Here is a 25,818-nt window from a genome sequence, read left to right as displayed (position 1 = left end):
CCATTGGATTTATTCTTTTATTAAGCAGAATACTAATTTTACATATGAAACCCTGAAAATTGAATGAGTTAGTAATGAACTTAAGTTGTACAAAATCTTTAAACATGATTAATTTGGAGAAAAAGAGTGAGGAATAACAAGTATGCCTCTGAAAATACATTTCCATTTAGGTACCAAGAGATTAATGTGGAGGTGGAAACTGTTAATTGGATAATACGGTCCATCTGGCTACTTGAACTTTTCCTGAATTACTCAAATCATGTTTAGCTTCTTCATTGTCCTCCATCGGTCCTTAAGGTTGACATTTGTTCGATCATTGAAGGAGTAATATGACTTGATCTTAGTCCAGTTTCCCTCCCCAAATTTTTTGACCCCTTCTTTCAACTTCTTTGTCTCGCTCTCACTCCACGTCTGCAACACAACAAGAACACAAGGTTACTCAGCTTTGTTTTATTTTTGTTTGAGTTGTATGATAATGCAGCTGACCAAACTAGTTTTTTTTCCTGCTTGTGTGATGCTTTCATCAACTAGTGGAACAGTCCAAACTTTTTGAATGTAAAAATCAACCAAATCCATGTTATCCTTTTTACAAATATACATTTGCTGAATGATTGTCTTGTTGTGAATGTAGCTAATTCTCAAGATTTCCCACCAGAACATACATGCACCACAACAGATTTGTTGTACATTTTTGTCTTATGAGTATTACAAACAAGTCTTGTTATGCTTACCCTCTTCCTGTGGCCTGCATTTGAAATTGTACTCTCATTGTGCGGTACTTTGGGGGAAAAAAAACAAATATTACCACATGAACAAAATGTTTACAGATATTTAAAAAAAGGATTGAGTAAAAGCAGATAACAGAAATATTAATTACTCTTCTTTTTGGAGCTGAAAAGGGACTCTTCATCGCTCCACGTATCCTTACTCTCCTTTGCGGTATTGTACAGCTTTTTCCTGTGAACAAGAGCAGAGATTATTTTCAGGCACCCTTTGTCATGATGCTAATTGATAAATTACTGCCTTTGTGCTACATTATACTATGACATTGACTACAGTTGTCAAAATCAAACTTAAATGAAATGTTGAATTATCTTTTGGTGAAGGTTTAAAATGCTTTGTTTCATGTTATGCCTGAGCGGCTGGCGTGATGTTTACTAACCATTTGGAGTGGGCAGGACCTTTGTTTTGAGCGTCCTTCTGAGGAGTAGAGCTCGTTCGAGGGACAGGCCGAATAGGGACCAGTTCAGGTGAGCTGTCCAATGAGGAATCTGTGATACAGACGGCTTCTGGAACCCTGCATTAATACGTAACGGTTATCAAATGTTGACAGTCATTGAATCATGAACAAACAGTGACATCACATGAAAGTTGTATTTGGACTTACTCGCTGAGAGGATCGCTGGCCAGTCGTTTACGAGGTTTCCGTACTGGGGTTTTGCAGGGAGCCAGTGACTCCTGTGGGTCTTCCTCACTGTCTGATGCAGACTGTTCTGACTTAGTGGAGTTACTGCTGATGAGAGTTGAGACTCAGTCAATTATTTAAAAAGGAAAGGAGATCTGTTTTGACTAAAATCATGCTTTTGTCTTTGTCAAATTCGAACCATGAACTGTGAAGATGATTGCAGAATGTGTACTTTTGAGTAACACATGAGCCCACAGTGGACACTGGGCCTTAACTACACCACTAAGGTGCATAAAGGTTGTAGGTCAGCAAATATATTTTATATGGAAGATATTTTTAGAGATCTGATCTGATTGTTATGTTAAATTGTTATGAAAGATGAGACAGTCACTGCTATCCTAACAGCACCGTGTTCTCACTAACATAGCTCAAGATCATAACATAGTAATAACCCATACAGCAGCCCTATATGAAGTTAAACTGTATATTTTGACTTACCTGCTGAGTAAACTGGTGGACTGGTTATGTTGTTTTCCCACAGAAACGTCCCCGTTGTCCACAGAGCCGGGTTGGTCCCCCTCACTGTCTGCTGCCAACTCTGCCAAACTAGTTGAGGCTCTACTTTGACAAAACAAGCAGTTTTAGTGCATTACACTCACTGAGCAATACAGAACTACACGCAGCTACATTACAAAAACTTTTTTGCCATTTGAACTTGGAACTTATTTTGGGGACAAATACAGAAAATCTATGTAATGTTGTTACTGTCAAAAGTGACCTGATACTGATGACTTAATTCCTGTTTTCAAACATTTCTGAATACTCCCTGTAAAATTCAATGCTTTTACTTTGGTTATCCTTTTTAACAAACTGGACTCACTACCACAAAATAATTATGAATTTCTTTATTGTAATAGTTATTTATTTCGGAAATAAGAGTTATTTGAATGAGTGCTCTGTATCACAACGTGTGGTTGTGTATTGTTACACCCTGCACACTTGAAAAACTCAGTCTTGTCGCATGCTCAGACAGGCCTCGACCCCTGAGGTGAAAGTAGCTCAAAGCAAATGCCTGCCTGACACCACCTTGAGACACCACTACAGTGAAAGCCATCATCTCCACTTATTGTGAGGCCAGACAGGAACAGGCCAAGGTGATGGAGCTCGTACATCTTCCATATTTATTTGCCTGTTTAATGACCATTTCTTAAAATGTTTGAAATTAAAAACTACCGACCAAATCACTGGACTCCGTAGTATTCAGTGATCATCTTGTAAAAAGAGACTTCTAAAAACAGCCCAAAAGTATGTTTCTTTAAGAAAATATTTACCTGCTGCAAACTTGGTTGGCTCGTCTGGGGAGCTTCCGCACGGGTGTGGAAACCTCAATATCTGCTTCCAGGCTCTGTGAGTCTTTCTTATTGGGTGACTGTGGTGTCTCTTCTGTTCTGACTTCAGTCTCCTGCTCCTGTGACGCTACCGTGCACTGCGAGCTCCCCTGGCTGTCCGGCTCCACCACCAGTCGTGCCACAGTGCTATGGTGCCTGTTGCTCAGCACTGAGGGCGTCTTTGAGAGCCAATCTGCCTCCAACCTTTTCGGAACAGCATCTGTTTGTGGTGTTTGGTCTGCTGGGGAAGCCTCCATGGGGCTTCCTGAATCTCTCTGAAATAGCCCATCCTGCTCCGCGTCCAGAATGCTGCTCCTACTTGGAACAGGTGAGAGGCGCCGTGAAAGGTCTTCTTTTCTTGCCTGCTCCTCTTCCTCCACTTCTTCCTCCAGCTGAGCAAATGTTCTCTCTCCTGAATCTGGAGCCAAAGCCTTGTAGGCCAGCTCCAACCTGGTCCTCTGGATTATTGTATGTTTACTGGCAGATAAGAGAGAGGTAAGAAAAAGAGGTTGAACGGGGTAACAGAAGGGTCTCCAGACAACATATTAGCTCAGAATAGGAAAGGTTAAATTAATCTGGCACACAGCAGAGAGGGGTGGTCGGGACAAGATCTGGCAACAGGGAATGCAATGGATATCTTTGTGTCACATTTTTAAACTTTAACATGTCTGTTTTGCCATTGCTATTATGCAGTCCAATGACGAGAGGGGTAGAGCGTATTAAATTATGTTGCATGACTTAACAGAGATGTGTTATAAAAGTAATGATGAGCTTGTTTAAAATGAACTGAGGGAGAGCCTACCATGGTACACACTGGATGGTGTTAATCTTTGGACTAGAGGAGGGGCCTGCTTCGTGTTGCTCATCAGGTCCAGCGGCAGTGACGTCTCGCTCCGCAAGTCTTTTATCAAGAAGCTGTGTTGCAGCCTGTTACACATGCACAAACCAAAACACATTAGTATAAAGACATTTACCATTTGGCTGAACAAATGTGGAGGTCATTACAGGTAAGGCTTCCTTATTGGACTTGTGAAAATGTTTTCAAAGTCTTAAGAGGACTAATGATCGGTTAACGATTGAATACGCTTCTTAAAATATTTTAATGTAATCACAAAAAGTTTGCTTTTAACAGATCATCTTTGAAAGGCTATAAAATATCAAACCTACATTTTTAATTTTCAATCACCATTCAGCAGAAATATCTCATCAACAAAAAGAAAGCTAAAAAAATAAATGTTTCAATGCAATGAGCCTTTATCTTGTGCCTAAAACATAGCGACATACCTTGTGGAGAAAGGGAACATTGAACGGAAAGAGACTCTGGCAAAAGGCCGACATCTCCTCCTTGAACTGTTGGAAGTTGATTTGCTCGATGACTTCATGAATGTTACTCTTCTTCTTGATGAGACCCATGAAAATAGCTTTCTACAGAGAACACAGACATTGTGGAATGTCACACACATGGCATTCACACCACTAAACTTAAAAAAGAAGTCAAAACTCCTTAAAAGCATGAATATTTCTTTAAAATGTCAAATTGAAAATAATTAAATGTAATAAGGCAAATTATGGCCCAACATTGCACAATATATAAAACACCGAAAAATGTGATGAAGTGAAAACCAGGAAACGTTAAGCTTCCTGACTTGTAATAATACTGCGTACCTAATGATAATAGCCAGATTTTATTTAACAATTTGGTTGATGGTATCGCAAACAGTATCAAAGAATAACAAACAACCAACAACAAGCTGTCAAGTGTTGTATGTAGAATGAGGATGCCCTTGAAGAGAACAGATGTTGTTTTTTCCGCTTCAGGACATTATATTAACACACGTGCAAGTCTCCACACTTGAGTGCACAAACAGTATCCAAGGGAAGAGTAGGTAGTTGTTTTTACAGGCTGCTTAAGATTAAACAGAATAAATATATACCAAGTATAATTTTCTTTGGAAATTTGGAACAATAACTCATCAAGTGCACAGTTATTTGACTGGAAAATGTACCTAAATCTAACAACCTGGGTATCCTTTGAAGCCTTTAGTGATATTGATTAGGCTGACCCAGCAGCTATATTTCTTCATACGAAACGTCAATTTACTTTGCAAGATACAACTGATGACTACAGATGGGAGATTTAGTGAAAAAAAAAAAGATCATAAACAAGGAGGATGTGGAGGCTCTAGGATCCATCAACCACAATCAGGTGATTGAAGGGGACTTGAATGGAGTCATTGAGCAAAAATGGTTCTTCAAGAGGTTTGACAAGGAGGCTGCTGCACACCCATCCTCTAGCTGTGCTGATGTCTGCCCTCTTTAACTCCCCTCTCATATGGTCAGTGTGTTACACACCAACGATCACGGTTAATGAGGTGTGGAAAGAAAGAAAGCAAACTACACACAGGCAGGCCAGCATATCTGGGTTCTCAAGAGATTCACTTGTCAGATGAGTTTAGTGTTCAGCATGCCGTTAACCAAAAATAAACCAACCTCTCCAGAAAGTGTAGTTGTGAGCATTCACAAGATTAATCAAATAAATATGCGTTTTGATTACAAAGTCATCCGTTTCACTTATCAGTATTATACTTACAGATATACAGCTAAAAACAAGGATAAATAAGCTGAACAATAGTAAATGTGAGAATGTAGATATTATGTACATAGTACCAGTAGGTGAAAGATGATGAATCCAGTTTAGAAATGTATATACAAGGTACAACATACCATGTGTATAAGTTTAGACTGTTTCTGTCAATTGTAAACAAAAATGCAGTGCAATGGTTGAGAGTGCAAATATGCTGGAATAAATACTGATGATCACCAGGTAAACAGAATAAATATTTATTTTCATTACAAAGTTATCTGTTTAACTTATGTATTAATTATTATTCATTGTATTTCAATACTTGTAATATTGTCACATGGATGTTCATGATTCAATACACAACATTTTTGTTGACAATGGGCACTGCAAATTTACAATAACAATGCACTCATAGTGCGACTGATGACCATATGAATGCAGTTACCAAACAAGAGGAAGTTAAATGCTGATTTAACTCAAAGTAATTATGTAGTTATTGAGTGAACATGCCGTTTATGTTGATTAACTCACCTTGCCAACCATGGATTTGGGAAAGTGTTTTATCAGCACCTCTTTTGCTTTGTCAAACTGATTGTGCTTAATGAACATCCCAACCATCTATGGACAGAAAAAATAACAGAATCAGAAAATTTGTTCAGCCAAATATGATGAAACTTTGTGAAAGCAGGTTTCTTTTAACAAGTCAAGCTTATTCCTTTACGGCAGTCACGAGGCATGTCACACACACCAAACACAGTGAATGCAGGATAAACATCATAATGGAATTTTGGTTAAATAAAGCGTTTGTATATCTTTGTCAAAAATAATTTTAAAAATCCACTTACCATCTCTTTTATTGAAGTGCATACTTTCTCAAAATCCTGCTGTGACATTGACAAACTGCATTCCTGGTGCATATTTTCCAGGACCATTAAGGCTGATTCCAGAGGAGTAAGTGACTCATCAGACTCAAATGTTAGGTCTGTAGGCAAAGACAAAGCAATATTCACTGTGGTGTTTGGGTCACAATATGCTAGTAAGTTTGGATGCATACCTAACAACTGAATTAGGGAAAAGCATTGATTTCCGTTTTACAGTTACGGTGTAAGGATACATTTAATCATTTCACATCTTTCAATATGAATTGATTCAATACAGGTGGTTAATCAAGTGGCCAAACATTTAGTTTGAAATCTATGCAGTGGTGTTGTGGTTGTGCTAAACTGATGTCTCCTATTTGTGACGACATGTGGTATTATTTGTATTGTACTTTGTGTGAAAGAAATCCAAATGGGTAAAGAAATATATCTACTGCTATATTTTTACCCGTCAAAAAGTATCAGGCAGCAAGCTTATATATATATATATATATATATATATATATGAGATTTCTGTAATACATTCTTCAAATTACACCCATTTTTAAACAGGATGTCTTATTTACTGGTAGGTAGTACATTTTAGTAAGCAGCGTATCTTAATGTTTTGTAATATGTACCGATAGAAAACACAGATGAGATGCTACTAAAGGAAAAAAAAGACAAAATTAGTGATATGATGAATGCATTACTGTTGATCTCACCAAGATGTTCCCCGTCATATATCCGGGAGAGAAACTGCATTACTCGAATCTTTGTGTGCGTGACATCAGAGGACTCCAGAGGACGGACCAAGACACCTAGAGCGAGACAAGGAATAAGCTTGACATTCCCCAAAACACACAGCCACACTCACAGGAGGCTTTAGTTCCCCCAAAACACACATCCACACTCACAGGAGGCTTTAGTTCCCCCAAAACACACATCCACACTCACAGGAGGCTTTAGTTCCCCCAAAACACACATCCACACTCACAGGAGGCTTTAGTTCCCCCAAAACACATCCACACATAGGAGGCTTGAATTCCCCCTAAACACATCCACACATAGGAGGCTTGAATTCCCCCTAAACACATCCACACATAGGAGGCTTGAATTCCCCCAAAACACACATCCACACACAGGAGGCTTTAGTTCCCTCTACTCTACAATGAGCTCGTCATTGCCATAGTTGTACTTGTGTATGGAGGTAAGGGAGCAACCATCACAGACGATGGAGGGTGTAGTGTGACCTTTCTTTAAACAAAAATAAATAAAAAGTATAAAGACTAATTAGTATAATTTGTGCTACATGAAGTTGGGGCGTTTTGCAAAGATCAACAAGTTTACATTTAGTTATTACAAGTTATTTCTCTTTCAAAACCCCATTATTTAAGTTTTGTGACTGTACTGAGCACATTACAGACACCAAAACAAACTTTCTGCTTTGCCGGAAGTGTTTTCAAACTGTTATTGTTCTGTGTCTCTCAGGCAGTGGACGAGGCAGACCAACACGTGATGTTCGTACTGCAGTAGAGAATACGGTCGGTACGCAGTGAATGAAGACGGTCCCGGTAACAACACGTAAAGCTAGCGGAGCAAAATGAGCCAGTACACGGTGGAGGCAGTCAGCTACTTACTGTTAAGTAAATCTCTAACAACGCAGAATTCAGCGTAGTTCTGGTTTTTAAAAAATTCTAGCGCTATAAATGAATAATAGTCCACCATCCAGCGGGTGACAGTCGCTTCCACTTCAGCTTTGTAGCTGACAACAGCTTCCCTTGCCGCCATATTTACAGCATCTACGGAAGCCGGAGGGAGCGACGCTTAACCATTCCTCAGCGAAGGGCGGGGCTCAGGAGGGTAGGAGGGCGATGTATGCCCTGGGTGTGTTTTTACAGGCAGCTCCTCGTCCGAGTGGTGCGGAGCCACAACAAGCGTAATGGTTCAAATGCGTTGACGTTATAGTTAGCGTCAAACCTAAAATCACAGCTCTCACAATCCAACTGAATCAGACGAGAAGCTGACCATAGGACCTGACTAAGGCTTTGGAAAAGACTACGTCCTGAAAGTTCGTGTGCAGGGAATACAAATACATTTACGTACCTATTTCTTTTCTGAAACATTATACTGCCACCCACAGGACAGAGGGGACAATCATCAGGGGTTTTGGCAATGCATTTTCTACTTACATTGACATTAAAAGCATTTTCTAGAACTTAACATATGGCATATATATATAGCTGTACTGTTGGTGTCTTGTAAACCCATGAGGGTTGGGCACGTTTTTGTGCATGACACGAAAATAAAAAAAACATCTATCTATCTATCTATATATATATATATATATACCAATGGCCATAACCGTGCAATTGAAATAATGATGTATGTGGTTACTGATTTGCTTAGAATGGGACCTGCATCACAATGTGGTCACAAAATATTTTATTTTTATTTTATTTTATAGTGGTTCTTCTTTTAGTTGATTCTGCAGCAACACCTTTCCCCAGTTCGCCTATTTCAGTTTAGCTCTACTACAACTTGAATATCAATTTCAAGTAAAGTAAAACTAATATAATCATGACGATTAACCCAAGCCAACCTAACTGACGAACTCACCAAACTGTCACCTATCCTGACTGTTCTTTTAAAACTTCTGTCAGATCTCCAACATGGTATGTCGGTTATCTAGAAGCAAAACTCAGGAGTAGAGAAAAGTAATTATGTGTGATGGACAGTCAATCACCTTTCATAGCTTTAATTTAATCAAGTTTATTATGCAAAAGAATGACATTAAAGATATAAGACATATTATGAGACATTAATAAAAAAAACTAGAACAAAACATTCCATTTATATATTGTTAATTGTAACCTTTATACTTTGTTTATAAAGCTGAAATACTTTTGTTCTTGAGGAAAAATTCTCCCAGGAGAGTAGGAAACAAAAGCTCTCTCAATTGTTCATAGCAACATTAATGTTAATTCTGTGATCAAACATCCAACCTGTTAAGAATCAATACTAACACAAAATGGTCCACATTTTCTTTGCCAATCCCTTTTAACTGCAAAAAAATGTAAAACTTTTGACAGAATAGTGTTTACACAATTTAGCACATTGTCAACCAATCCTCTCCCCATGTTGATTGTATATTAAATGTCAGACAGCCGAAGGTGGAGAATATACAATTATCGGTAGAACCCTTTAAAAATCATCATTCATTGATTCTATTGCTGAGCATGAATGTAAAACTACATACCCTGTAAAATAATCCAATTTAAGACATTATGATTACAGCATCGGAGTTAGGTCGTGAAACAGGACCATCCTATTGTGAAATACTAGCTTACCCAAATGAAAAAAATCAACATCCAAAATTCATACGCAGTCACCACAGAAATATTTGTAAATCCACAATAAGTGCTGGCGTTCTGCTACGTCCCAGAAATACCACTTAAAGTTTAACAGTGTCTTAATCTTGCCACTGTTACTTCATTTCCCACTTCAGACATTCTCTCAAGTCAATTTTTTTGTGTATTAGACTAGTCCTTTCATTGGCTCGGGATGTCATTTTGCCACCAATACCTGCAACTATATATAATAATAGCTATTTCTGATTAGCAACATATTTTATCATCTGCAAGACTAAAAAGCACATCTTTTTCTAATGCTTTCTGATAAGTCTTGCTCAATCTGTCTTCCATTTATACATATGATTGCATGTGATTTTTATGGATATGCTATTTGTTTGGTTGAACTTTTATTCCTTTCATTTTGCACCTCATTAATTAAACAACAGTGCATTGAGCATGTTAGGATACAGGACTTGAATGAACCATGCTGAATATAGAGAAAGCATGACATGAATAAGAAAGTGATATTCTCCCCACATCTGAAAACTGTTGCTGAGGTGATGCAGTCCTGCAGAATAAAATGAGAAATGAAAGGCCAGCATTAATATAATCCCCTGATATATGTTAGCTTTCATTGCTGTGTACCTTAGTCCCAAAATATATATGTTTTACATTCTAAAGGCAGCATGTTTCCTTAAAACATTAAAGCCATAGAGCATCAGATATCATAATTTAGTGTAAACAGTGGAGTATCTTCTCCTGGCAACCACAGATGAGAACAAATAGCAGTATATCGTCCAACGCGCAATAAAGATGAGACTTTGACAATCTAGATTTGACAATACTTTTGAAAATACCAGCCAATCAGCCAGAAATTGACTATGATTCCTGAAGTCGCATTCATCCAGTGCAAACAGGCCCATTAATTTTGCAGAGTAAAGACAGGCGACAAGTTGTCACAGAATGGAAACATAAATATGGCAATAATGACAAAATATTTCAAGCTGGATGAACCGTTTTATAGGCATGGATAAATGTCCAATAACACTGGGAAAGTATCTGATTATGTCCTGCCGTTTTTTGACGTTTCTGCAGTAAAGTAGGAAAGGCCTCGCAAGCATCTGCTGAGCTCCCCTAGACTTTGTATTAACGCTTGCTGGCACCTCGGCCTCTTTTTAATTCTAAAGGCTGACTGCACAATGGAGTTAGGCTCTGTTGATCAGAGTGAGCTCCCAAAGAGCCAAAAGGAGCTTGTGCATGCAAAGCCACCATGTCCCGAAACTTGGCTCTTGTTTAGTTTAAATGCTATGAAGTGTTTTCCAAGAGTTCTTGCATATGGTTTCCTACCATACACAGAAGTAGCCTTCAGTTTTCCATAAAGAGAAAAACTGTGCAGGAGTAAACCTATTCAAACTAAATAACATTCGGTCTTTTGAGCAACCTGAATCCCTTCTACATGAAACTCACAGGGAGGCATATCAGTGGTCTGGGGGGGGGGGGGGGGGGGGGGGGGGTCACTGATCATTTGTAGAGAACGAGACGTGGAGCAGCATGTAGGAGTGGTGGGATGGCGAATTTATGGACACATACGTACAACTAATACAAAACTGTTTTTTTTGGGCAGTTTTTTTTTAAATCTAAATGAAGTTTCGGTACAACAGTTGTCATCTCTGCGACGAAAGGTATAGAAGCTTCAGCAGTTATTTTAAAAAAAGGACAATCCATTTCTACTGGCCTGAGTAAGCTAAAGAATCAACAATTCCAACCTAAAGAAGGAAATCACGACAAAGAAGATGAACAGACAAGAAACACCACTCTGTCCTCTTGAATAAGAATGAGGCTTGTGTTCACAGTAGCCTGTTCATTCATTTGAAGATAATGAAAGCCTCATTTCCTGGCTGAGTTGCTGACTGATTGAGCTGTTACACATGCAAATCAAGGCAGCACTGTGCTCCATATCCAGACGCTCTCTCAAGTGCTATGTAAGTAGTGTATGTCCTTGACTGTTATTCCTTTGTCTGGGTCCAACGCAACGCGATTCAAGCATTTCCCCACATTTATATCCACTTGTCTGGGTCCAGTGAAGATGAAAGATATGTTGCTGATTCAAACAGTAGTCTCGAATCTTATGTGCGCAGCAAAGGAAAACAAACTGCTGGAGCTGTGTACTTAGGGTGCATGAGTTGAGTTCAAACAGCACCTTGGACGTCTCCCAAGGAATAAAAGACTCACTTGAGTTAGAGAACTGCATGCTTTACCTAAAAACACACAAACAAACCAAAACATCTGCTCTTGTTAGAAACAATAATCCAGTTGGTCAGAATACTTGTGCAGACCAAAGGACTTGGGTCTACATCAGCTTGTGAGAATACAAACTTTCAGTGGTGGTTGACTGGGGTCCCACTGGAGCAGCCCAACTCCCCGTCACCCACACTTGAAGCACGGCCTCAGGGAGCAGAGGTCCGTCCTTGCCCCATCCGAGGAGGATATACAAGAGATCTTGCTTTTGGAGACGGTCAAGTGTTGGTGAGCTGCATCACTCCACCCTGCTCTCAGACTGAGAACTCAGACCCGCCGCGGCGACCTTGGGTCAACAGCAACAGGCGCCGCAGACGCAGGCCTGTGAATGGATTGCACCACAGCAGCGAGGGCGAACCCCCAAATACAGCTCTCATTCCATCCCATCTCATGCGGCGCTCCCATGTCGGCTTCTCATTTTTAAGACGTTCAATCTCCTGCAAGACATTCAAACGCCTCTGTAAATAAAAGATTCCTCATTAAGTTCCTGTTTGATACACAATTACATTAGCATTGGGACAAACCTTAGGGTATCATTTTACTACTTGGTTTCCTCACCTGGGAAACAAGGCATTCAATTAAACTATGAACATATTTTATATACTTGAAGAGCCAAACACATTTATCAAGACTAAGGTTTCCTTGTCATCCTCTTCCTAGATGTGCTGCCACACACAACTTGTTAAGAGGAAAAAAGCTTGTGGGGTGAAGTGGATACTGACCGTCTCGTCATTGCAGATGGAGTGGAGCTGAGTACCAAACATTACAGCTGTGAAAGTGAGGAAGAGGATGGCTTCGAGACAGAGGAAGATCAGCAGCAGCACAGACACCCCTGGAGAGAAGTCACTGCACTCTAGTCACAGATGGAGAGGAAGAAAGGTGAAGTTTTTATTTTTATTTTGCATCGATCAACTGAAATGTCAAATGAAACAGACTAAATTACCAACGCATTTATGAATATCTGACTGGATGTGTGCACAAGAAGTCTAATGTATCCTCCCAAAACCCCTAAACATATTGTCTTGTAGTGGGCAGTAGAAGCTGGTGTACAAAGAATGAAATAATATCTTCATTTTCTGCTTCATTCCTACAGAGACCCACAAGGGAGCAGGGAGATATCAATGGCAGCTCTGTGATGATTTTGCTGCACAACTCCACTGACTCGTGCAGTGAAGAGCAGCTGTTCTCTCTAACACGATAACAATCTCTTTCCCTTTTCCACTCTGCTATGTCTGTCTCATTTCATCTCTCTAAGCAGTTTCAATCTATTGTATAAATAGCCATATTTCTGACTCATCTCTCTGACATTATCTGTCTTTTTGACTCAAACACATGTCATAGTTGACTCTGCAAAACAGAGCGGCCTTACCGTTCCACTGGACTTTAATACAGGTGAAGAAGTGCATACCACTGAGGCCCAGGGCATGGGCAGAAATCAAAGCTATGTACATCTGCAGAAAAAGGAAAGGGGTGAGGAGAGAGTAAATGAGAAAAGATGACAGAGAGAAGGCAAAAAAGAGACGCTATAAATCCACTCTTATCCCACAAGGTTGGATTGCAGACACTGTGTTAAAGTAGGCTAGTATATTTCACATTGTAGTAAAACTCTAAAATCTTCTGATCTGCAGTTAAATAAAACAATGCATGGTTCTTTGTTGCTCTAGTTTTTGTTTTTTTTACTGCCAACCTCTCTATCTATGGCCATCTGTAAGGAGCATACACTAAACATTTCATCCCACATGTGTCCTTGCACTGCTCAGCCATATATCACAGCTTTCTGTTTCTGTCCTCAAAAACATTCCAGTCAGCAATATATCAGTGCTGATGATGTTGAGCAACTCATAAATGGCAACAAGTGTACATTTCATGTATGCCTGTTGTGCACTAAATCCCTGTGATTTAGTGCACAACAGAAAACCACAGCTCGTCATTTCATCAACAAATACAATTTCCAACAAGGTGTGGGGATTTCCCCTCTAGTCTGATAAAAAGACCTGTTGATTTAAAAAAAAGAAAAGTGTGGAGTCCAGACGAATGTGTACTGGTTTTATAAACATTTAATATAATGAACATTAAGTAATTCAGAGTAATGAGTACTTCGGTATACTTACAGTGAAAAGTACAAAGAATCTCTGATTCTTTTCTCCCACGCAGTTATTGACCCAGGGACAGTGGTGATCCATCTTCCGGATACATCTTTTACAAATACTGCAGGCAGGAAAGAGAAGAGGTTGATGCACGACTCACTGACTCTGTTAATGTCATCAATTCTACTGCTGCTGTTTACACAAAATGTGCACATATAGTGGTTTTCAAAAGCACAATCTGGATGCTTCAAGGCGGGTTAAAGGAGCATGTCACGATTTAATTTGGAGTTAAATTGGCCACAACAATTAGACTGACCTGCAGTGGTGTGCCCTCTCAGGCTTGATGCTGCAGCACTTTGGGCACTTGTAGATGACCTCACCAGGCTTCAGCTGTAAGCTCTCCATGTACTCTTTGGTTGCGTTACCCTTAGGAACCGCACCCTAAGGAGGGGGGAAGACAGACAAAGATAAATGATGTCAGTTACAAATATCTGAATAAATGCAATATGCAATTATGGCTCAGAGAAGGCAAGCAGTGTGTCTTTGTGTTTGCAGAAATTTCCCCAATCGTGTAATCGTTTCTAGGATGGTGAAAAGGGCATAAAACACAGACCACCTGTGCACAACTCCCCAATTATTACTCGTCTTTTGGAGTTAATTAAGATGAGATTTAAAGTAATGGGTTATGTCTGGGAGCCTACAATATAGCCATTACCTGAGTGAACCGTAAAGGGAAATGCACAACAAACTTAAGACCTTTAGAGTTTTACACACTGATGCACAACCTTCTGTGTACTATTTTGGGCTTTAGAATTGAGCAATTGTTAAGGCTGGGCTGTTGGGCTAGAAAGCACCAGTGGAGCTGCCATCACACATTTAGTTTCTCTGAGTAAACAAGAGTCAACATTGCAGCTGCAGCACAACAGTATTTTACCTGCAGCCCCCTGAAGCATGAATTGGCTGAATTCACAAATAGTCACAAAGTATCAATAACAGAGTGCAGAATAATCCCTCTGGCACTTACGTCTGAGTGTAGAAGAGAGAACAAGTGTGTGCACATACAGGAAAAGATGCTCTGGTGCAAGAAAAAAAAAAAGTACTTAACTGTAGGGCACAAAGGATGTCTGCACACTGTTAGGCTTCAAATAAATAGTCTCTTTCTCTTTTTCTCTTTTCAAGGCAATGTTTTGATCTGTAAGATCTTCCTCAGGCAATGATACTTGCTTCTTTTGTCTGTGCTATAACACACTGCGGTAGGAAATTATTGCTTGAAAATATCAAAATGCTTCATATAATACATACAATTAAAAAGTGGCTGTAAATGGAAATAATTCAACTGAACTTGAGCAGAAAAAGTATCTTTTTTACTACTTGAATTGTTCAACAAAAAAAAAAGCACAGACCCCTAAACAGAAACTCCAAAAGCATTCACAGTTGTTCAGATGTGTGAAATGCAAACACTAAGGTCTTGACTTTGTTCCTCACACTCTGCCCCACAGCTGAGCTTCCCATAATACATCAGTGAGTGACTACAACCACTGTCAAGGAAATGACTGCAGTATTACTCCTCCTGACCAAAACTACCCAGATTCCCAGCACTAAATCAAATACATTTGTATTTAACTAAGATGATTCATTTTGCTCTAACCATTAGTACAGCATTTATTGAGTATTCTTTTTGAGGAGCTTAGCACCTGTTGGCCGCTGCTCTGTGGCACTTTTAGTTGTTTTTAAAGATGTGTTAGGCTAACCGCTAACAGCTTTCAGAACTACCGGTGCACACACTGCTGTACCTCGCCCAGACTCAACCACATCTAAGCAGGGAGGTGGCTTGGTAAATTTTACTTTGTGGTTTGGCAAGACTGGATGAAATATTCAATATGACAACTTTGAGCCCATTGCTTGTAAAACGTTACATCGCCCCTTGATGTTGAGTTTGAATCAAGTCTTATTGACCAACCTTTACAGCACTGGTTGTATTCATTTAACCACACAACAGAGCAGTGGCGGAGATGTGTACTCTACTAAGTTCACCTTTCCAGTTGTAGTGTGGCGTTTGTTTTGTAGACACACAAGCTTTGTCTTACTCACTGACTATGCTTTCTCTTCCTTTACTGCACTTTCAAACTCTGCTTTCCTCCTCTTACCCTCCCTCCTTTCCTCCATCTGCATCCTCAACCTTACCCACTCTTACTTTCCTTAACAGCCTTACCGGGTCAGTCAGCATGGTGCGCATATGTGAGGCCAATGCGAGTACAGCCAGGGAGTTGAAGGTGGCCCCGTTCAGCAGCGAGTACCAGAAGTTCTTGCTCGGCAGCAGCATGACAAAGTTCACCACGAATTCAGCGTACAGCACCAGGAACCAGGTTATGCCTGCACACACCATCCCACAGCTGTCCTGAATGAACCACATGGTGCGGTTCCCCCCTGTGTGGCCAGTGTGGGGACCAACCATCACTCCGGTTGCCAGGCTTCCCGTCTCAACATCTGAACCTGCCGACAGCAGCGGGTGGTGCTGCTCCATATCTCGCAGTCGGTGGTTTGAAGACTGCATCCTGCCCTAGGTTTAGAGGAAATATTTGAAGCAAGATTAAAGGGCTACTGTCTCGGTCCTTTCATGATAAAAAAAAAATAAAAAAGGACAAGACATATACAGTATTTTATAGTAATCATTTCATAAATACACAAATACTGTTGTAATGCATGTTGGGTAAAATACACAAATGAGAAGTAGCATTCTATAGAGAGCTAAAATGTTTGGAACATAGCTGCAAAGAGAGGGGAATTGAGAGTGACTTATATAAAGGGAGAGAGACTGAGAAAGAGAAGATTCGCATCAGAGATGTGGTAGGAAAACCAAGGATACAAAGATGGACACTCGTACAGATGGGGATCATTTGCAGCATTATTGTGTCCATTACTCCCACCCAGATTAGCTTTTGGCCAATAGAAACTCTGATATGATTGTGACACACAGCAATAAGTTCATTATTTTTAATTTGAAGAACTTACTGGAAGTCAGCATTAAACATCTGGATTTATTAGGACATCCCCAGTTTTGCTACTTTTAATTTTCTGAAAGCTTTTAAGATCAATAAAAAAGTATAAATGCTGTCATGTTGAGTGCAAATTCAGTTTGAATAAAATGATGCTCTGTTTAAAAGTGTATAGGTGGTACCAACATGATTCAAATTTAGATGTGTTTCTGTCACTAGGAAACAGGTCTGAAATATTTAGGTTGGTTTTAACCCCTGAAAGGTAAGGCATCACTGGCCCCAGCATGTTTGAGAACCCTTGCTCTATACAGTACAAAGCGCATACTAAATCATGAAACATTTAACAGTCATTCATGAAATAGACAAGTCAAATTGGCAGTTTACAGCCTTGGGAGCCCTTTCAGAGAAAACCAAAGGTTAAACTTTGGGGATATTTTGTCCTGGGGTTATTAGCACAAGAGAGAAGGTCACAAGGTCACCAAAATAACCAGAAAACATCATATCTGAACCCTGAATGTCTTTTTTTGGTCAGGAGCTGTACAGACATCTTGCTTACTATCCTTAAACCTTACCACAAGCGGGGCAAAGTAAATACATGCGCATGGGTGAGTCAACCTTGAACTCAATCTTCAAGCTCAGTGCCCTTTGAGCCATGCAGCTGTTATCACAACAGATCTGAGTCATTGGAGTTTTTCTTCCTATATTGTGGAAGTCATAAGAGAAGGTCCATGACCCACCCGTGATACTATGTCCGCAGCTGTAAAATTAATCAATGGCTGACCTGATCCCTTTAGGTAACTGATCCTGCAGCTGAGGAACATGTGAGGAATACAGGCTAATAATAATCTCTAGACGCAGTACCTCCTGCTGGCAGATTTCATTGTGACTCACTGAGACAATTCAACCCAATTAAACAAGATATTACAAAACATAATTAACATACTTATCTGTGATTAGATTTTTCGGGTGTACAAAGAAAACTAACATTGAAATGTAATGTTTGATTAGCCAGAGGTCAAACATGTATCTGTCTCTGCTCAAAGTATTGCAGAGCATACTACATAAGTGAAATGGACAATGAAATTCTGGTGGCTACTGATACCAATGTAGTAGATAAGAGTGTATATTTAACTGTATAATATGAAATAATAAAATATAAATAGACTGTATTGACATAGCCGTGATATATCTTTCTCACTTTGAAGTCTGTCGTTGTCTAATACAGGAAAGGCATTAGAAGCTTGCTATGCACACATGTTGTGCTGTCACAACACTGTCTTTGACAACCAACCACACATGTACAGCCTCTCCAATCCTGAATGTCAGCGACAGCGTTTAAAGAACATTGCCTAACTGTCTGATATTTAGCCAGAGAATTTACAGATAGAAAGTTTTTAGTTAGAGGCGCTTATTGCATTCGTTGATGCATTGTTTTGCTGGACTCTGATGTAATTCTTTGAAGTTAATGACTGCTTCCTTTTGCAACGCATTTTAATCAAATGAGACATTTCCAGCGAGATAGGTGGTGCAGAGCTAAGGCGGCCTTCCAAGCACCACCCTGCTGTTTGTTCCTGCTTGCATCCAAATACTTTCCATGTCAGTGGGTGTCATCTAAATTGCTTGTAAAATGGAAATGCCAACGGAGATGAGATGTGCTCGGTCTGCAGAGCTGTGACCCCACACCCACAGAAATGTCTTCCTGACAGACAGAAAAACAGAGGTCCAACTAGGTGTCCAGTTCAGGCCACAAGGTTATTGAGAGAAAGTATAATTGGCTATTGGCAATGAAAATGACATGCACTACGACAGGCAAGTTGTAAGAGGCTGGTTAAGCTTGTAATCTTAAATCTTAAATTGGATTGGTTAAAGACTTGACGCCGCTGGAGACACAACAATGGAAGTTCTCTATCTGTATGCTACACAAACCCTATGCGTCTTTTAATTCAAATCTATTTGACACAGAAACACACATTTCTAATGGAGAATTTTAACGAAGTGGAGACAGACACTTTCTAACGGTTAACACAAAACACAAAACAAAGCTGCAGGTCTAATAATGTACCGTAACTTTACTTCTGCATCTGGACCATGTACATTTGTCTTTGTGCAATAATATACAATACAGGTCTTTCACTTTTATGCTTAACACATTTCTAGGGGTTATGGATGGGTTAACCTGACCTGAGTGTAAGAAAGACCCTGTACCAATGGCACATAGTTCAATTGTACGAAAACAGACCCACTGACATTCATTCAAGTATTTTTAATTCAAACATGACAGAGCCACCACTTGAAAAAAGTGAAATGTTTTCTTTAAAAAAAACAATGAACCTTTTGAAAAAAATGTTGCATTTTCTTTTGCTTCATTAGACAGTTGAATGTAAAGCTGCAGACAGGAAACGTGCATTTTCCTGTGTGTTCCAGATAAAGACATTTTTTTGAAATACAACTGAAACATCTGCACAGTTTTTAAAACTGTGAGAGAATAGTCTGTGGTCTGACTTCTGCCCATGCACTCAGTACACCCACATGTATATCACCCGTTATGATGAGGCAACTTACATTGTTACCATTCTTATTAGTAGAGTGTGGTGCCATCACTTAAATCAAAAACATTGCTCCATCCAACCTCCACCTGACTAGAGGTCTATTAGTCAGAGTAAGTGAAAACACCTCTGTGAGTGTGCACAGGCCGTTAATCACAGCCCTCTTGAAAGAATGAAAATAATACATTTAATGGCACCGGACTAAATATCAGCCACATCATAATAACCCAAAAACATTTTAACACTAAGTGTTTCAATGCTTTTTTTTTTCAAAGGTTTTCTGCTATGATTTTATGCTCTGTTATGAAACAAACATTATTTGTGTAAAGCGTCTAATAAATAATAGCAGCAGGTTTGTATGACATGAGCAGGAAAGACTCATGCTGATTGTCAGCAAGTAAGCCGACTGTCAACCACAGAATGAACAAAATAAACTGCTGCCACAGTGTCAATGATAAGAAAATGAAAAAAAAAAAGAAAATGACTGTTCAGCAATGCTATTTGTAGATTTCTAAGTACCTGCCAAAGGGTGTCTCTGTCAAGATTAACTACAAAAGTATTATAAACTGTGTTGTTTACAATGCATCAACACCAGTGTGCATGTTGTTTTTCTGTAGTGAAAAAAAATGCTAGCATCCTCCCTAAGAAGGCAGAAAACGCTCTTGGCTAGTTTAAGGCGTATTGATTTTTTTTTTGTGGTCAATAAAAGGGAGGTCCTAAAAAGCACCCCAGCTGGTTGTCGAGCTGTCTGCCCTTCCCAGTCAGAGGGCACAAGAAGAGAGCCACTGGTCAACGTCTCTCCACCTCTGCTCATCGCTCTTGTCTCGGACATACACAACCAACAGTAACCTCTGTGTCCTCCTGCTCAGATCACTTTGCAGGATCACTCTGTTGCAGAGGCATCGACACTAAGTCATAGCAAGGGCTGGCGTGGACTGTCAAAGAAAATTTGATGAAACAATAGCCAAAAATATCCCAGAAAGAAATGGGTTTCGATTTGCTAAGTGAGTTTATGTTCCACTGTCGCATTTCCAAATTGCATTAACAGCTTAAGGGCCAACCTGATGTCAATGCTACCGAAAACAGAGATGACTAAAAATAAAACCACCTAACGGTGAGAATGTTGACACAACTGAATAAAATCACAAGAACTATAATCTAATACAACCAATATAAGACCTGTTATTTCTATGTTGTATCAAGTACCACATGGTCCAGATGAAAACTCAATACACTATTTGTCGCACAACTAAAGTAAAGCATTTGTCATAATATAACTATTTTATTTACAGTTATTCCTAAAGAGCTACGACCACGTTCAAGCTATTCCAGGTCATCCAAACTGTCTTTGAATGACAGAAGCTTAAGACTTAAATTCATATCATTCATTTTACATAAAGCCATTAGCATTCAGAGTTTAGGGTTTGTGTTCATCCAAAAAAAATACACACAGAAGAAATGACAAAGCATTCAGTCAGGTTGCTGATGACTTATCAAGCAAATACTCTCTTTTATAGACAGATAGGTCATAGTCTACAACTCAGTTCCTTCCCACTTTTCACAAGTGAAAGCCAAAATGAGGAATGCCACTTTTCCAGCATTTGGATAACAGATAAACAGAAGACATGAGGAGAGACGCTTTTCTCTGTTGGCCCTTGTTACCGACCTTCTCTGTGTAATAAAAGACAAGAACATTGAGGAAAAAACTGTGGGGCAACCTACCTAATATGTTCTCTCCTCACAATAACATGCTGCGGTGTGTACCTCCTGGACCAGCATTCAGGATGAAGTACATATGTGGGCTGGCATGGAGTCCGACACCTGAAAAGGACACAAAAACATCTTAGATTCAAAACGTATTAACAAACACTCCTCCGCCAAATCATTAGTTCATAAGATAAGATAAGATAATCCTTTATTAGTCCCGCAGCGGGGAAATTTGCAATTTGAAATTTGCCCATTATACACCGAGCTAAACCCTAATGGAGTCTACTAAAAATAAAAGGTCATAATGTTTCGATTTTGTTGAAACTGTATTTATATGAAGTGTAAACCAAACATTAGAACACCCCTCACTAAAATGCTATACAGTTCCTCAGTGCCGCAATCTACAGCCTCCATCATGACCATACAGTTGAATAAAAATTTCACCAAAAACAAAACAAAGAAAATTAGATGAAGGGGAGCTGGGCTGTTGTATAACATTACCACACAGTGCCACAGTTTGTACAACGCTTGCTTCCTCCCAAACTGAATGAGTCTGTGTGGTGTTCAGGATTTTGCAAGTGTTCCCTTTTTTACTCCCAGGAAACACACCCATCATGATGGCTATTCAAAGCAATGTGGTGACACTGCAATTAATATTTTTTTCTGTCTGTTGACTGACCACTGAGGTGGTAATGAATCCTGTCCAGTGTGTTTTGACCACCACCTCTGTGTAGCTGGGGTCTCTGTCCAAACCACCAAACTACAGTATTACACCGACATGCAACACTTACTGACACCAATACTAACATATACTAATACCAATAATACTATACTGAGGTGTAATTGACATAATCCATTTCATAGTGTGAGTGGATACCGTCTATGATCAGTTTAAAGACTGTCCAACCTTAAATCAAGACAGATAATATTGGATTTAACCAGATAAACCACAAACTTCAGCACCTCCACAGATTAATGTTAGTTAGAGAGGTGTTACTGACATTACAGCCCCTTTATCAGATCTCTGCAGCACCGGTAAATGTAAAGGTCGTGACTGAAACACACACACACACACACACACACACGCACACGCACACACGCACGCACGCACGGCTTGCTAGCCTGACACTTCCCATGCACTGGCTGGTAAATCTGGCTCGCTAACAGAAGCTAACACAGCTAGCATGCTTATGTGCGAGCGACGAGTCCCCAAAAAGCAGAGCTCCCCGCGTGAGAGCTGAATGACATACCTGCATGTTTCTAATTTATTTTGATGGGAAAGCCGTCTTAATGCATCTTCAAGCCTGGTCTGGTCTAAATTCGCCGTTTTAGAGCAGCCGTAACCCGCAGAAGCAGTCACACATCGCTCTAACAACGGGGCTGACAGTGACCAGTGACGACAGAGCTTCCGGGGTTCTCCTCGGGTTTCTCCGGAACCTTTCGTGAATGTCCGCGTTGGAATTGTTAGTGAAACAGCGACACCTCGTGGATTGTAACGTTGTTGCAACTACAAAACTGATAATCTGAGTTCGCCACTCGCGGGTGCTATTTGCTTAATAGTGAACTATACTGCATTGAAATACTGCAGGTTAAAGTTATAACTATCATGATTGAGATAACTTTTAGTTTGTAAAAGTGCAGTTTTTAAATGTTTTTATCTGATTATTTATTATAACTATGTTAGAGATTAGTAATAGCCTTGAATTGAAGATGTGTGCCTTTGACATTTATTTACTATTAATACAAATGTTAAGGAACAGTGTGTTGCATAGGGGGATCAATTGGCAGAAAAGGAATACAATATTAATAATGTTTTCTTCAGTGTATAATTACCTAAAAATAAGATTTATGTTTTTCCGCTACCTTAGAAAGCTGTTTATTTCTTTATACAGAGCAGGTCCTATTCACAGTGCTGTTCGCCATGTTTTTACAGTAACCCAGAATGGAAAAACCGAACACTGGCCATGGATGCATAGAGAGAAAAGCAGGCACTCCACCTTTAATTGCATTAAGGTGCCATGCCAATGTTTTTGAATTTACTTTACATTTCTGAAGACATAATTAAAATGTATCACTTCAAGATAATGATTCTGGGTATATTTTATTCCCAAACATTCCAATAAGCCATTGAATCTCATTCATCCATGATCAAACTCTCAAATAAAATTGAATTGTTTAAACCTCATCATGTCTACATTCATTTCTGTCACTGCTAACGTTGCATTGACTTTTTTTTTTCAAATCAACCTGCTCTTGAATGGCTCCAGTGCCCCAACCTTGACCAGGATAAGCAGGTATAAAAAAATGGATGAATATTTTACAGTTCCCATGCTTGTCTGATCTGAACCCAGTCTCTCTCAAAGGACCAACATGACATTTTAAAGTGACAATAACCTCGAACTTCAGCAAAAACCTGTGCATGAATAATTCAGCAAAGCAGAACATGTTATTTGTTCTGCTCTCTATGAGGTCAAACCTTTCATTCATGTCCAGTCAGTGATGTCACAACGGGTATTTTGTGATTGACAGCTGGATAGAAACACTCAGTCTGACTGCGTGAAATATTTTGCTTGACCTGACCAGGGTCTCTTGTGGTCAGCTGGAGAATTTGACCCACTTGTAGCAGCATGTCCCCAGCAGGGAGCAGCATGACCTTCCTGGCCAGTCTCTGCTGTTACATGTCTTTCCCAAGTATGGATTATAAAGCCAAGACAAAAGCAGCTTGGCCCTTCTCTGCCCTGTGTGTGCAGTTGCGCAGTGAAAGCTCAGGGTGTCTGCTCTTTCATGTTCTGGTTCAGAGCCAATATCAGCTGTCTGTTTTAGAGGGAGGGAGAGAAAAAATACCCAGCAATCCTCTAAAGCAGCTTAAAGGCTGAATGAGGGGACTGAAGCCGTTTCCATTTCCAGAACTGCTTCTCTCACTCTCTCCATTATGGCTAGATGAGCATCTGACTGAGTGCAGAAAGAGCAGTCACAATGGCTGCATGTAAACCTTCTTCTGCATCCTCCTATAGGCTCACCGCACCTCACATACATTCCCTAAAACATCTCCTTCTTGGATGTACCAGATTATGCATTAGGGAGAACAGTATTTGAGACAAGGGGGGGTATTTGATTTTAACTCTTGATATAATCAGGAGTCTTGTATCCGATTAAATAAGTAATGCTAAGTGCTCATGTAACAAACTTAATCTCCGGCCGGGGGCCTTGGATTCCCATGTGCGTTATTGTTTTGGTGCAGTACCACCTCACCCCCAACCAACCCGTCTGTGGGCATGCTGGCTTTGGGAGTGAAATCAAGTGAAGCAAAGTGGAGTGGAGAGCAGAGTGGTTTGGAGCAAGTGTGCAATGTGACGGTAGCTGGTCCCCTTGTCTGTGGGTGTGTGTTGCTGCAGGAGAGAAAAGGGCAAAGAAGAGACGGGGCTTTGCTTGCATCAGAAGGGAGGAGAGAGAAAAATACACTTTGAGAGTAAGAGAGAAAAATCAAAGCAAATGGTGATTATCACAGAAATCTGTCTGTTGGTGGTCCAGGGACAAAGCCACATCTGACGGATTAATATGCAATGGCTGTTTAAAGAATCTGTTAGCACAACCTCACATATGATTTACCTCAGCAAATCACTTCATTTTGATGTGATGAATTTTAATCTTATCTCACGGCATTGTCAGTTGTATTACATTCAGATGAATTGAGAATAGTCACAGAGAGAAAATGAACAAGTTTATTTGCACTTAATAAAATGGTTAAACATGCAAACATGTGTAGTGAAATATTAAGGAGCAGTACACACAGCTAAAAAAATGTTTAGGTCAAAATTGAACTTTAGGAAAGTAGATCTTGAATAAATTCACTTTCAACACCAGTGTTTTTTCTTAAAGCAGTACTTCAACATTTTGGCAGATATCACTCCTTGCTGAGAGTTAAATGAAAAGAATGATATTGACATGGTCGGCAAATTTTGTTGACTTTGCAGAGAGCCAGTGTGCTGTTTTTAGTCTTTGTTCTTAGGCTGAGCTAAGCTACTAAGTTGATGGATGTAGCTTTATATTTAACATACCAACATTGGGGAGGTCATCGATCTTCTCATCTAACTCTCAGCAACAAAATAAGCATATTTCCAAAAAAGGTTAAACTTTTTTTATTTTTTTGGCAAACTTACTCTTCACATTTGAACTGCTTGCACATTTCCCCCCTTCCAACAAGCAATTGTGTTTTATGCTATAAGACAAGTGTACCAGGCCTGAGCTACAATGAGAGATGTCAGAGTGCTAAGGCCTGTTGGGATGTACAGTGTGAAGCAAATGTCTAGTTAAAAATAAAAAGAGAAAGCAGAAAAGTCTTCATCAATTCCTAAAGACAGAAACACCTCAAGAGGAATTTCCTTGTTGCTTGTGAATTAAACACTGCTTCCCTACATTCAGTTTATCTGTGGTAAAAAGAGAGCGAGAGAAGGAGAAGGGAGAAGAAGAGAAAAGGGCAAAGCTGCCGTTGGGAGCAATGTTTGATGGGTAAATGCAATCATTGGATGCTACATAGATGTATTAGCAGTATTATATAGAATAACATAACTTTCTAAAGCTTATTTTAAAAAATTCC

At 39.7% G+C, this 25,818-nt stretch overlaps 2 protein-coding genes across 5 annotated transcripts; both read right to left on the bottom strand.

Annotated features, from left to right (window-relative positions):
- Nucleotides 1-10: 10 nt before the first annotated feature.
- Nucleotides 11-8,025, bottom strand: terfa (telomeric repeat binding factor a). Of its 4 annotated transcripts, none has more exons than XM_054607797.1 (13): nt 7,875-8,025; nt 6,960-7,055; nt 6,223-6,359; nt 5,909-5,995; nt 4,078-4,218; nt 3,596-3,720; nt 2,737-3,270; nt 1,904-2,026; nt 1,388-1,513; nt 1,163-1,297; nt 878-957; nt 732-778; nt 11-411 (listed from the first exon to the last, which is right to left on the bottom strand). In XM_054607797.1, exons 1-13 carry the CDS (start codon nt 8,023-8,025, stop codon nt 253-255), a joined length of 1,941 nt encoding a protein of 646 aa, XP_054463772.1. In that variant the 3' UTR covers nt 11-252. The 4 variants fall into 4 exon arrangements, with proteins under 4 accessions (XP_054463772.1, XP_054463787.1, XP_054463779.1 ...); XM_054607812.1 differs by having other exon boundaries at nt 1,388-1,510; XM_054607804.1 differs by having other exon boundaries at nt 1,904-2,023.
- A 3,072-nt stretch (nt 8,026-11,097) lies between these two features.
- On the bottom strand, nt 11,098-22,588 carry zdhhc7 (zinc finger DHHC-type palmitoyltransferase 7). The gene is made up of 8 exons (XM_054607833.1): nt 22,472-22,588; nt 21,237-21,335; nt 16,185-16,532; nt 14,289-14,413; nt 13,997-14,093; nt 13,255-13,336; nt 12,608-12,738; nt 11,098-12,322 (listed from the first exon to the last, which is right to left on the bottom strand). Exons 3-8 carry the CDS (start codon nt 16,524-16,526, stop codon nt 12,140-12,142), a joined length of 960 nt encoding a protein of 319 aa, XP_054463808.1. The 5' UTR covers nt 16,527-16,532; nt 21,237-21,335; nt 22,472-22,588; the 3' UTR covers nt 11,098-12,139.
- Nucleotides 22,589-25,818: the final 3,230 nt, after the last annotated feature.

The sequence above is a fragment of the Anoplopoma fimbria genome, chromosome 2 (genome assembly GCF_027596085.1).
Source record: "Anoplopoma fimbria isolate UVic2021 breed Golden Eagle Sablefish chromosome 2, Afim_UVic_2022, whole genome shotgun sequence".
NCBI lineage: Eukaryota > Metazoa > Chordata > Actinopteri > Perciformes > Anoplopomatidae > Anoplopoma > Anoplopoma fimbria.
The sequence above is the reverse complement of the archived record's forward strand: the minus strand, read 5'-3'. Positions and strand labels throughout refer to the sequence as shown.

Coding starts and splice junctions, on each gene's coding strand:
- zdhhc7 (XM_054607833.1), bottom strand. CDS start 16,526: ATGCAGTCTTCAAACCACCGACTGCGAGATATGGAGCAGCACCACCCG. Junction 14,414..16,184: donor GCACCATGCTGACTGACCCG/GTAAGGCTGTTA, acceptor CCCCCTCCTTAG/GGTGCGGTTCCTAAGGGTAA. Junction 13,337..13,996: donor GATTCTTTGTACTTTTCACT/GTAAGTATACCG, acceptor CTTTTTCTGCAG/ATGTACATAGCTTTGATTTC.
- terfa (XM_054607797.1), bottom strand. CDS start 8,025: ATGGCGGCAAGGGAAGCTGTTGTCAGCTACAAAGCTGAAGTGGAAGCG. Junction 3,271..3,595: donor ACCATCCAGTGTGTACCATG/GTAGGCTCTCCC, acceptor CTTATCTGCCAG/TAAACATACAATAATCCAGA. Junction 958..1,162: donor GGTCCTGCCCACTCCAAATG/GTTAGTAAACAT, acceptor TCTTGTTCACAG/GAAAAAGCTGTACAATACCG.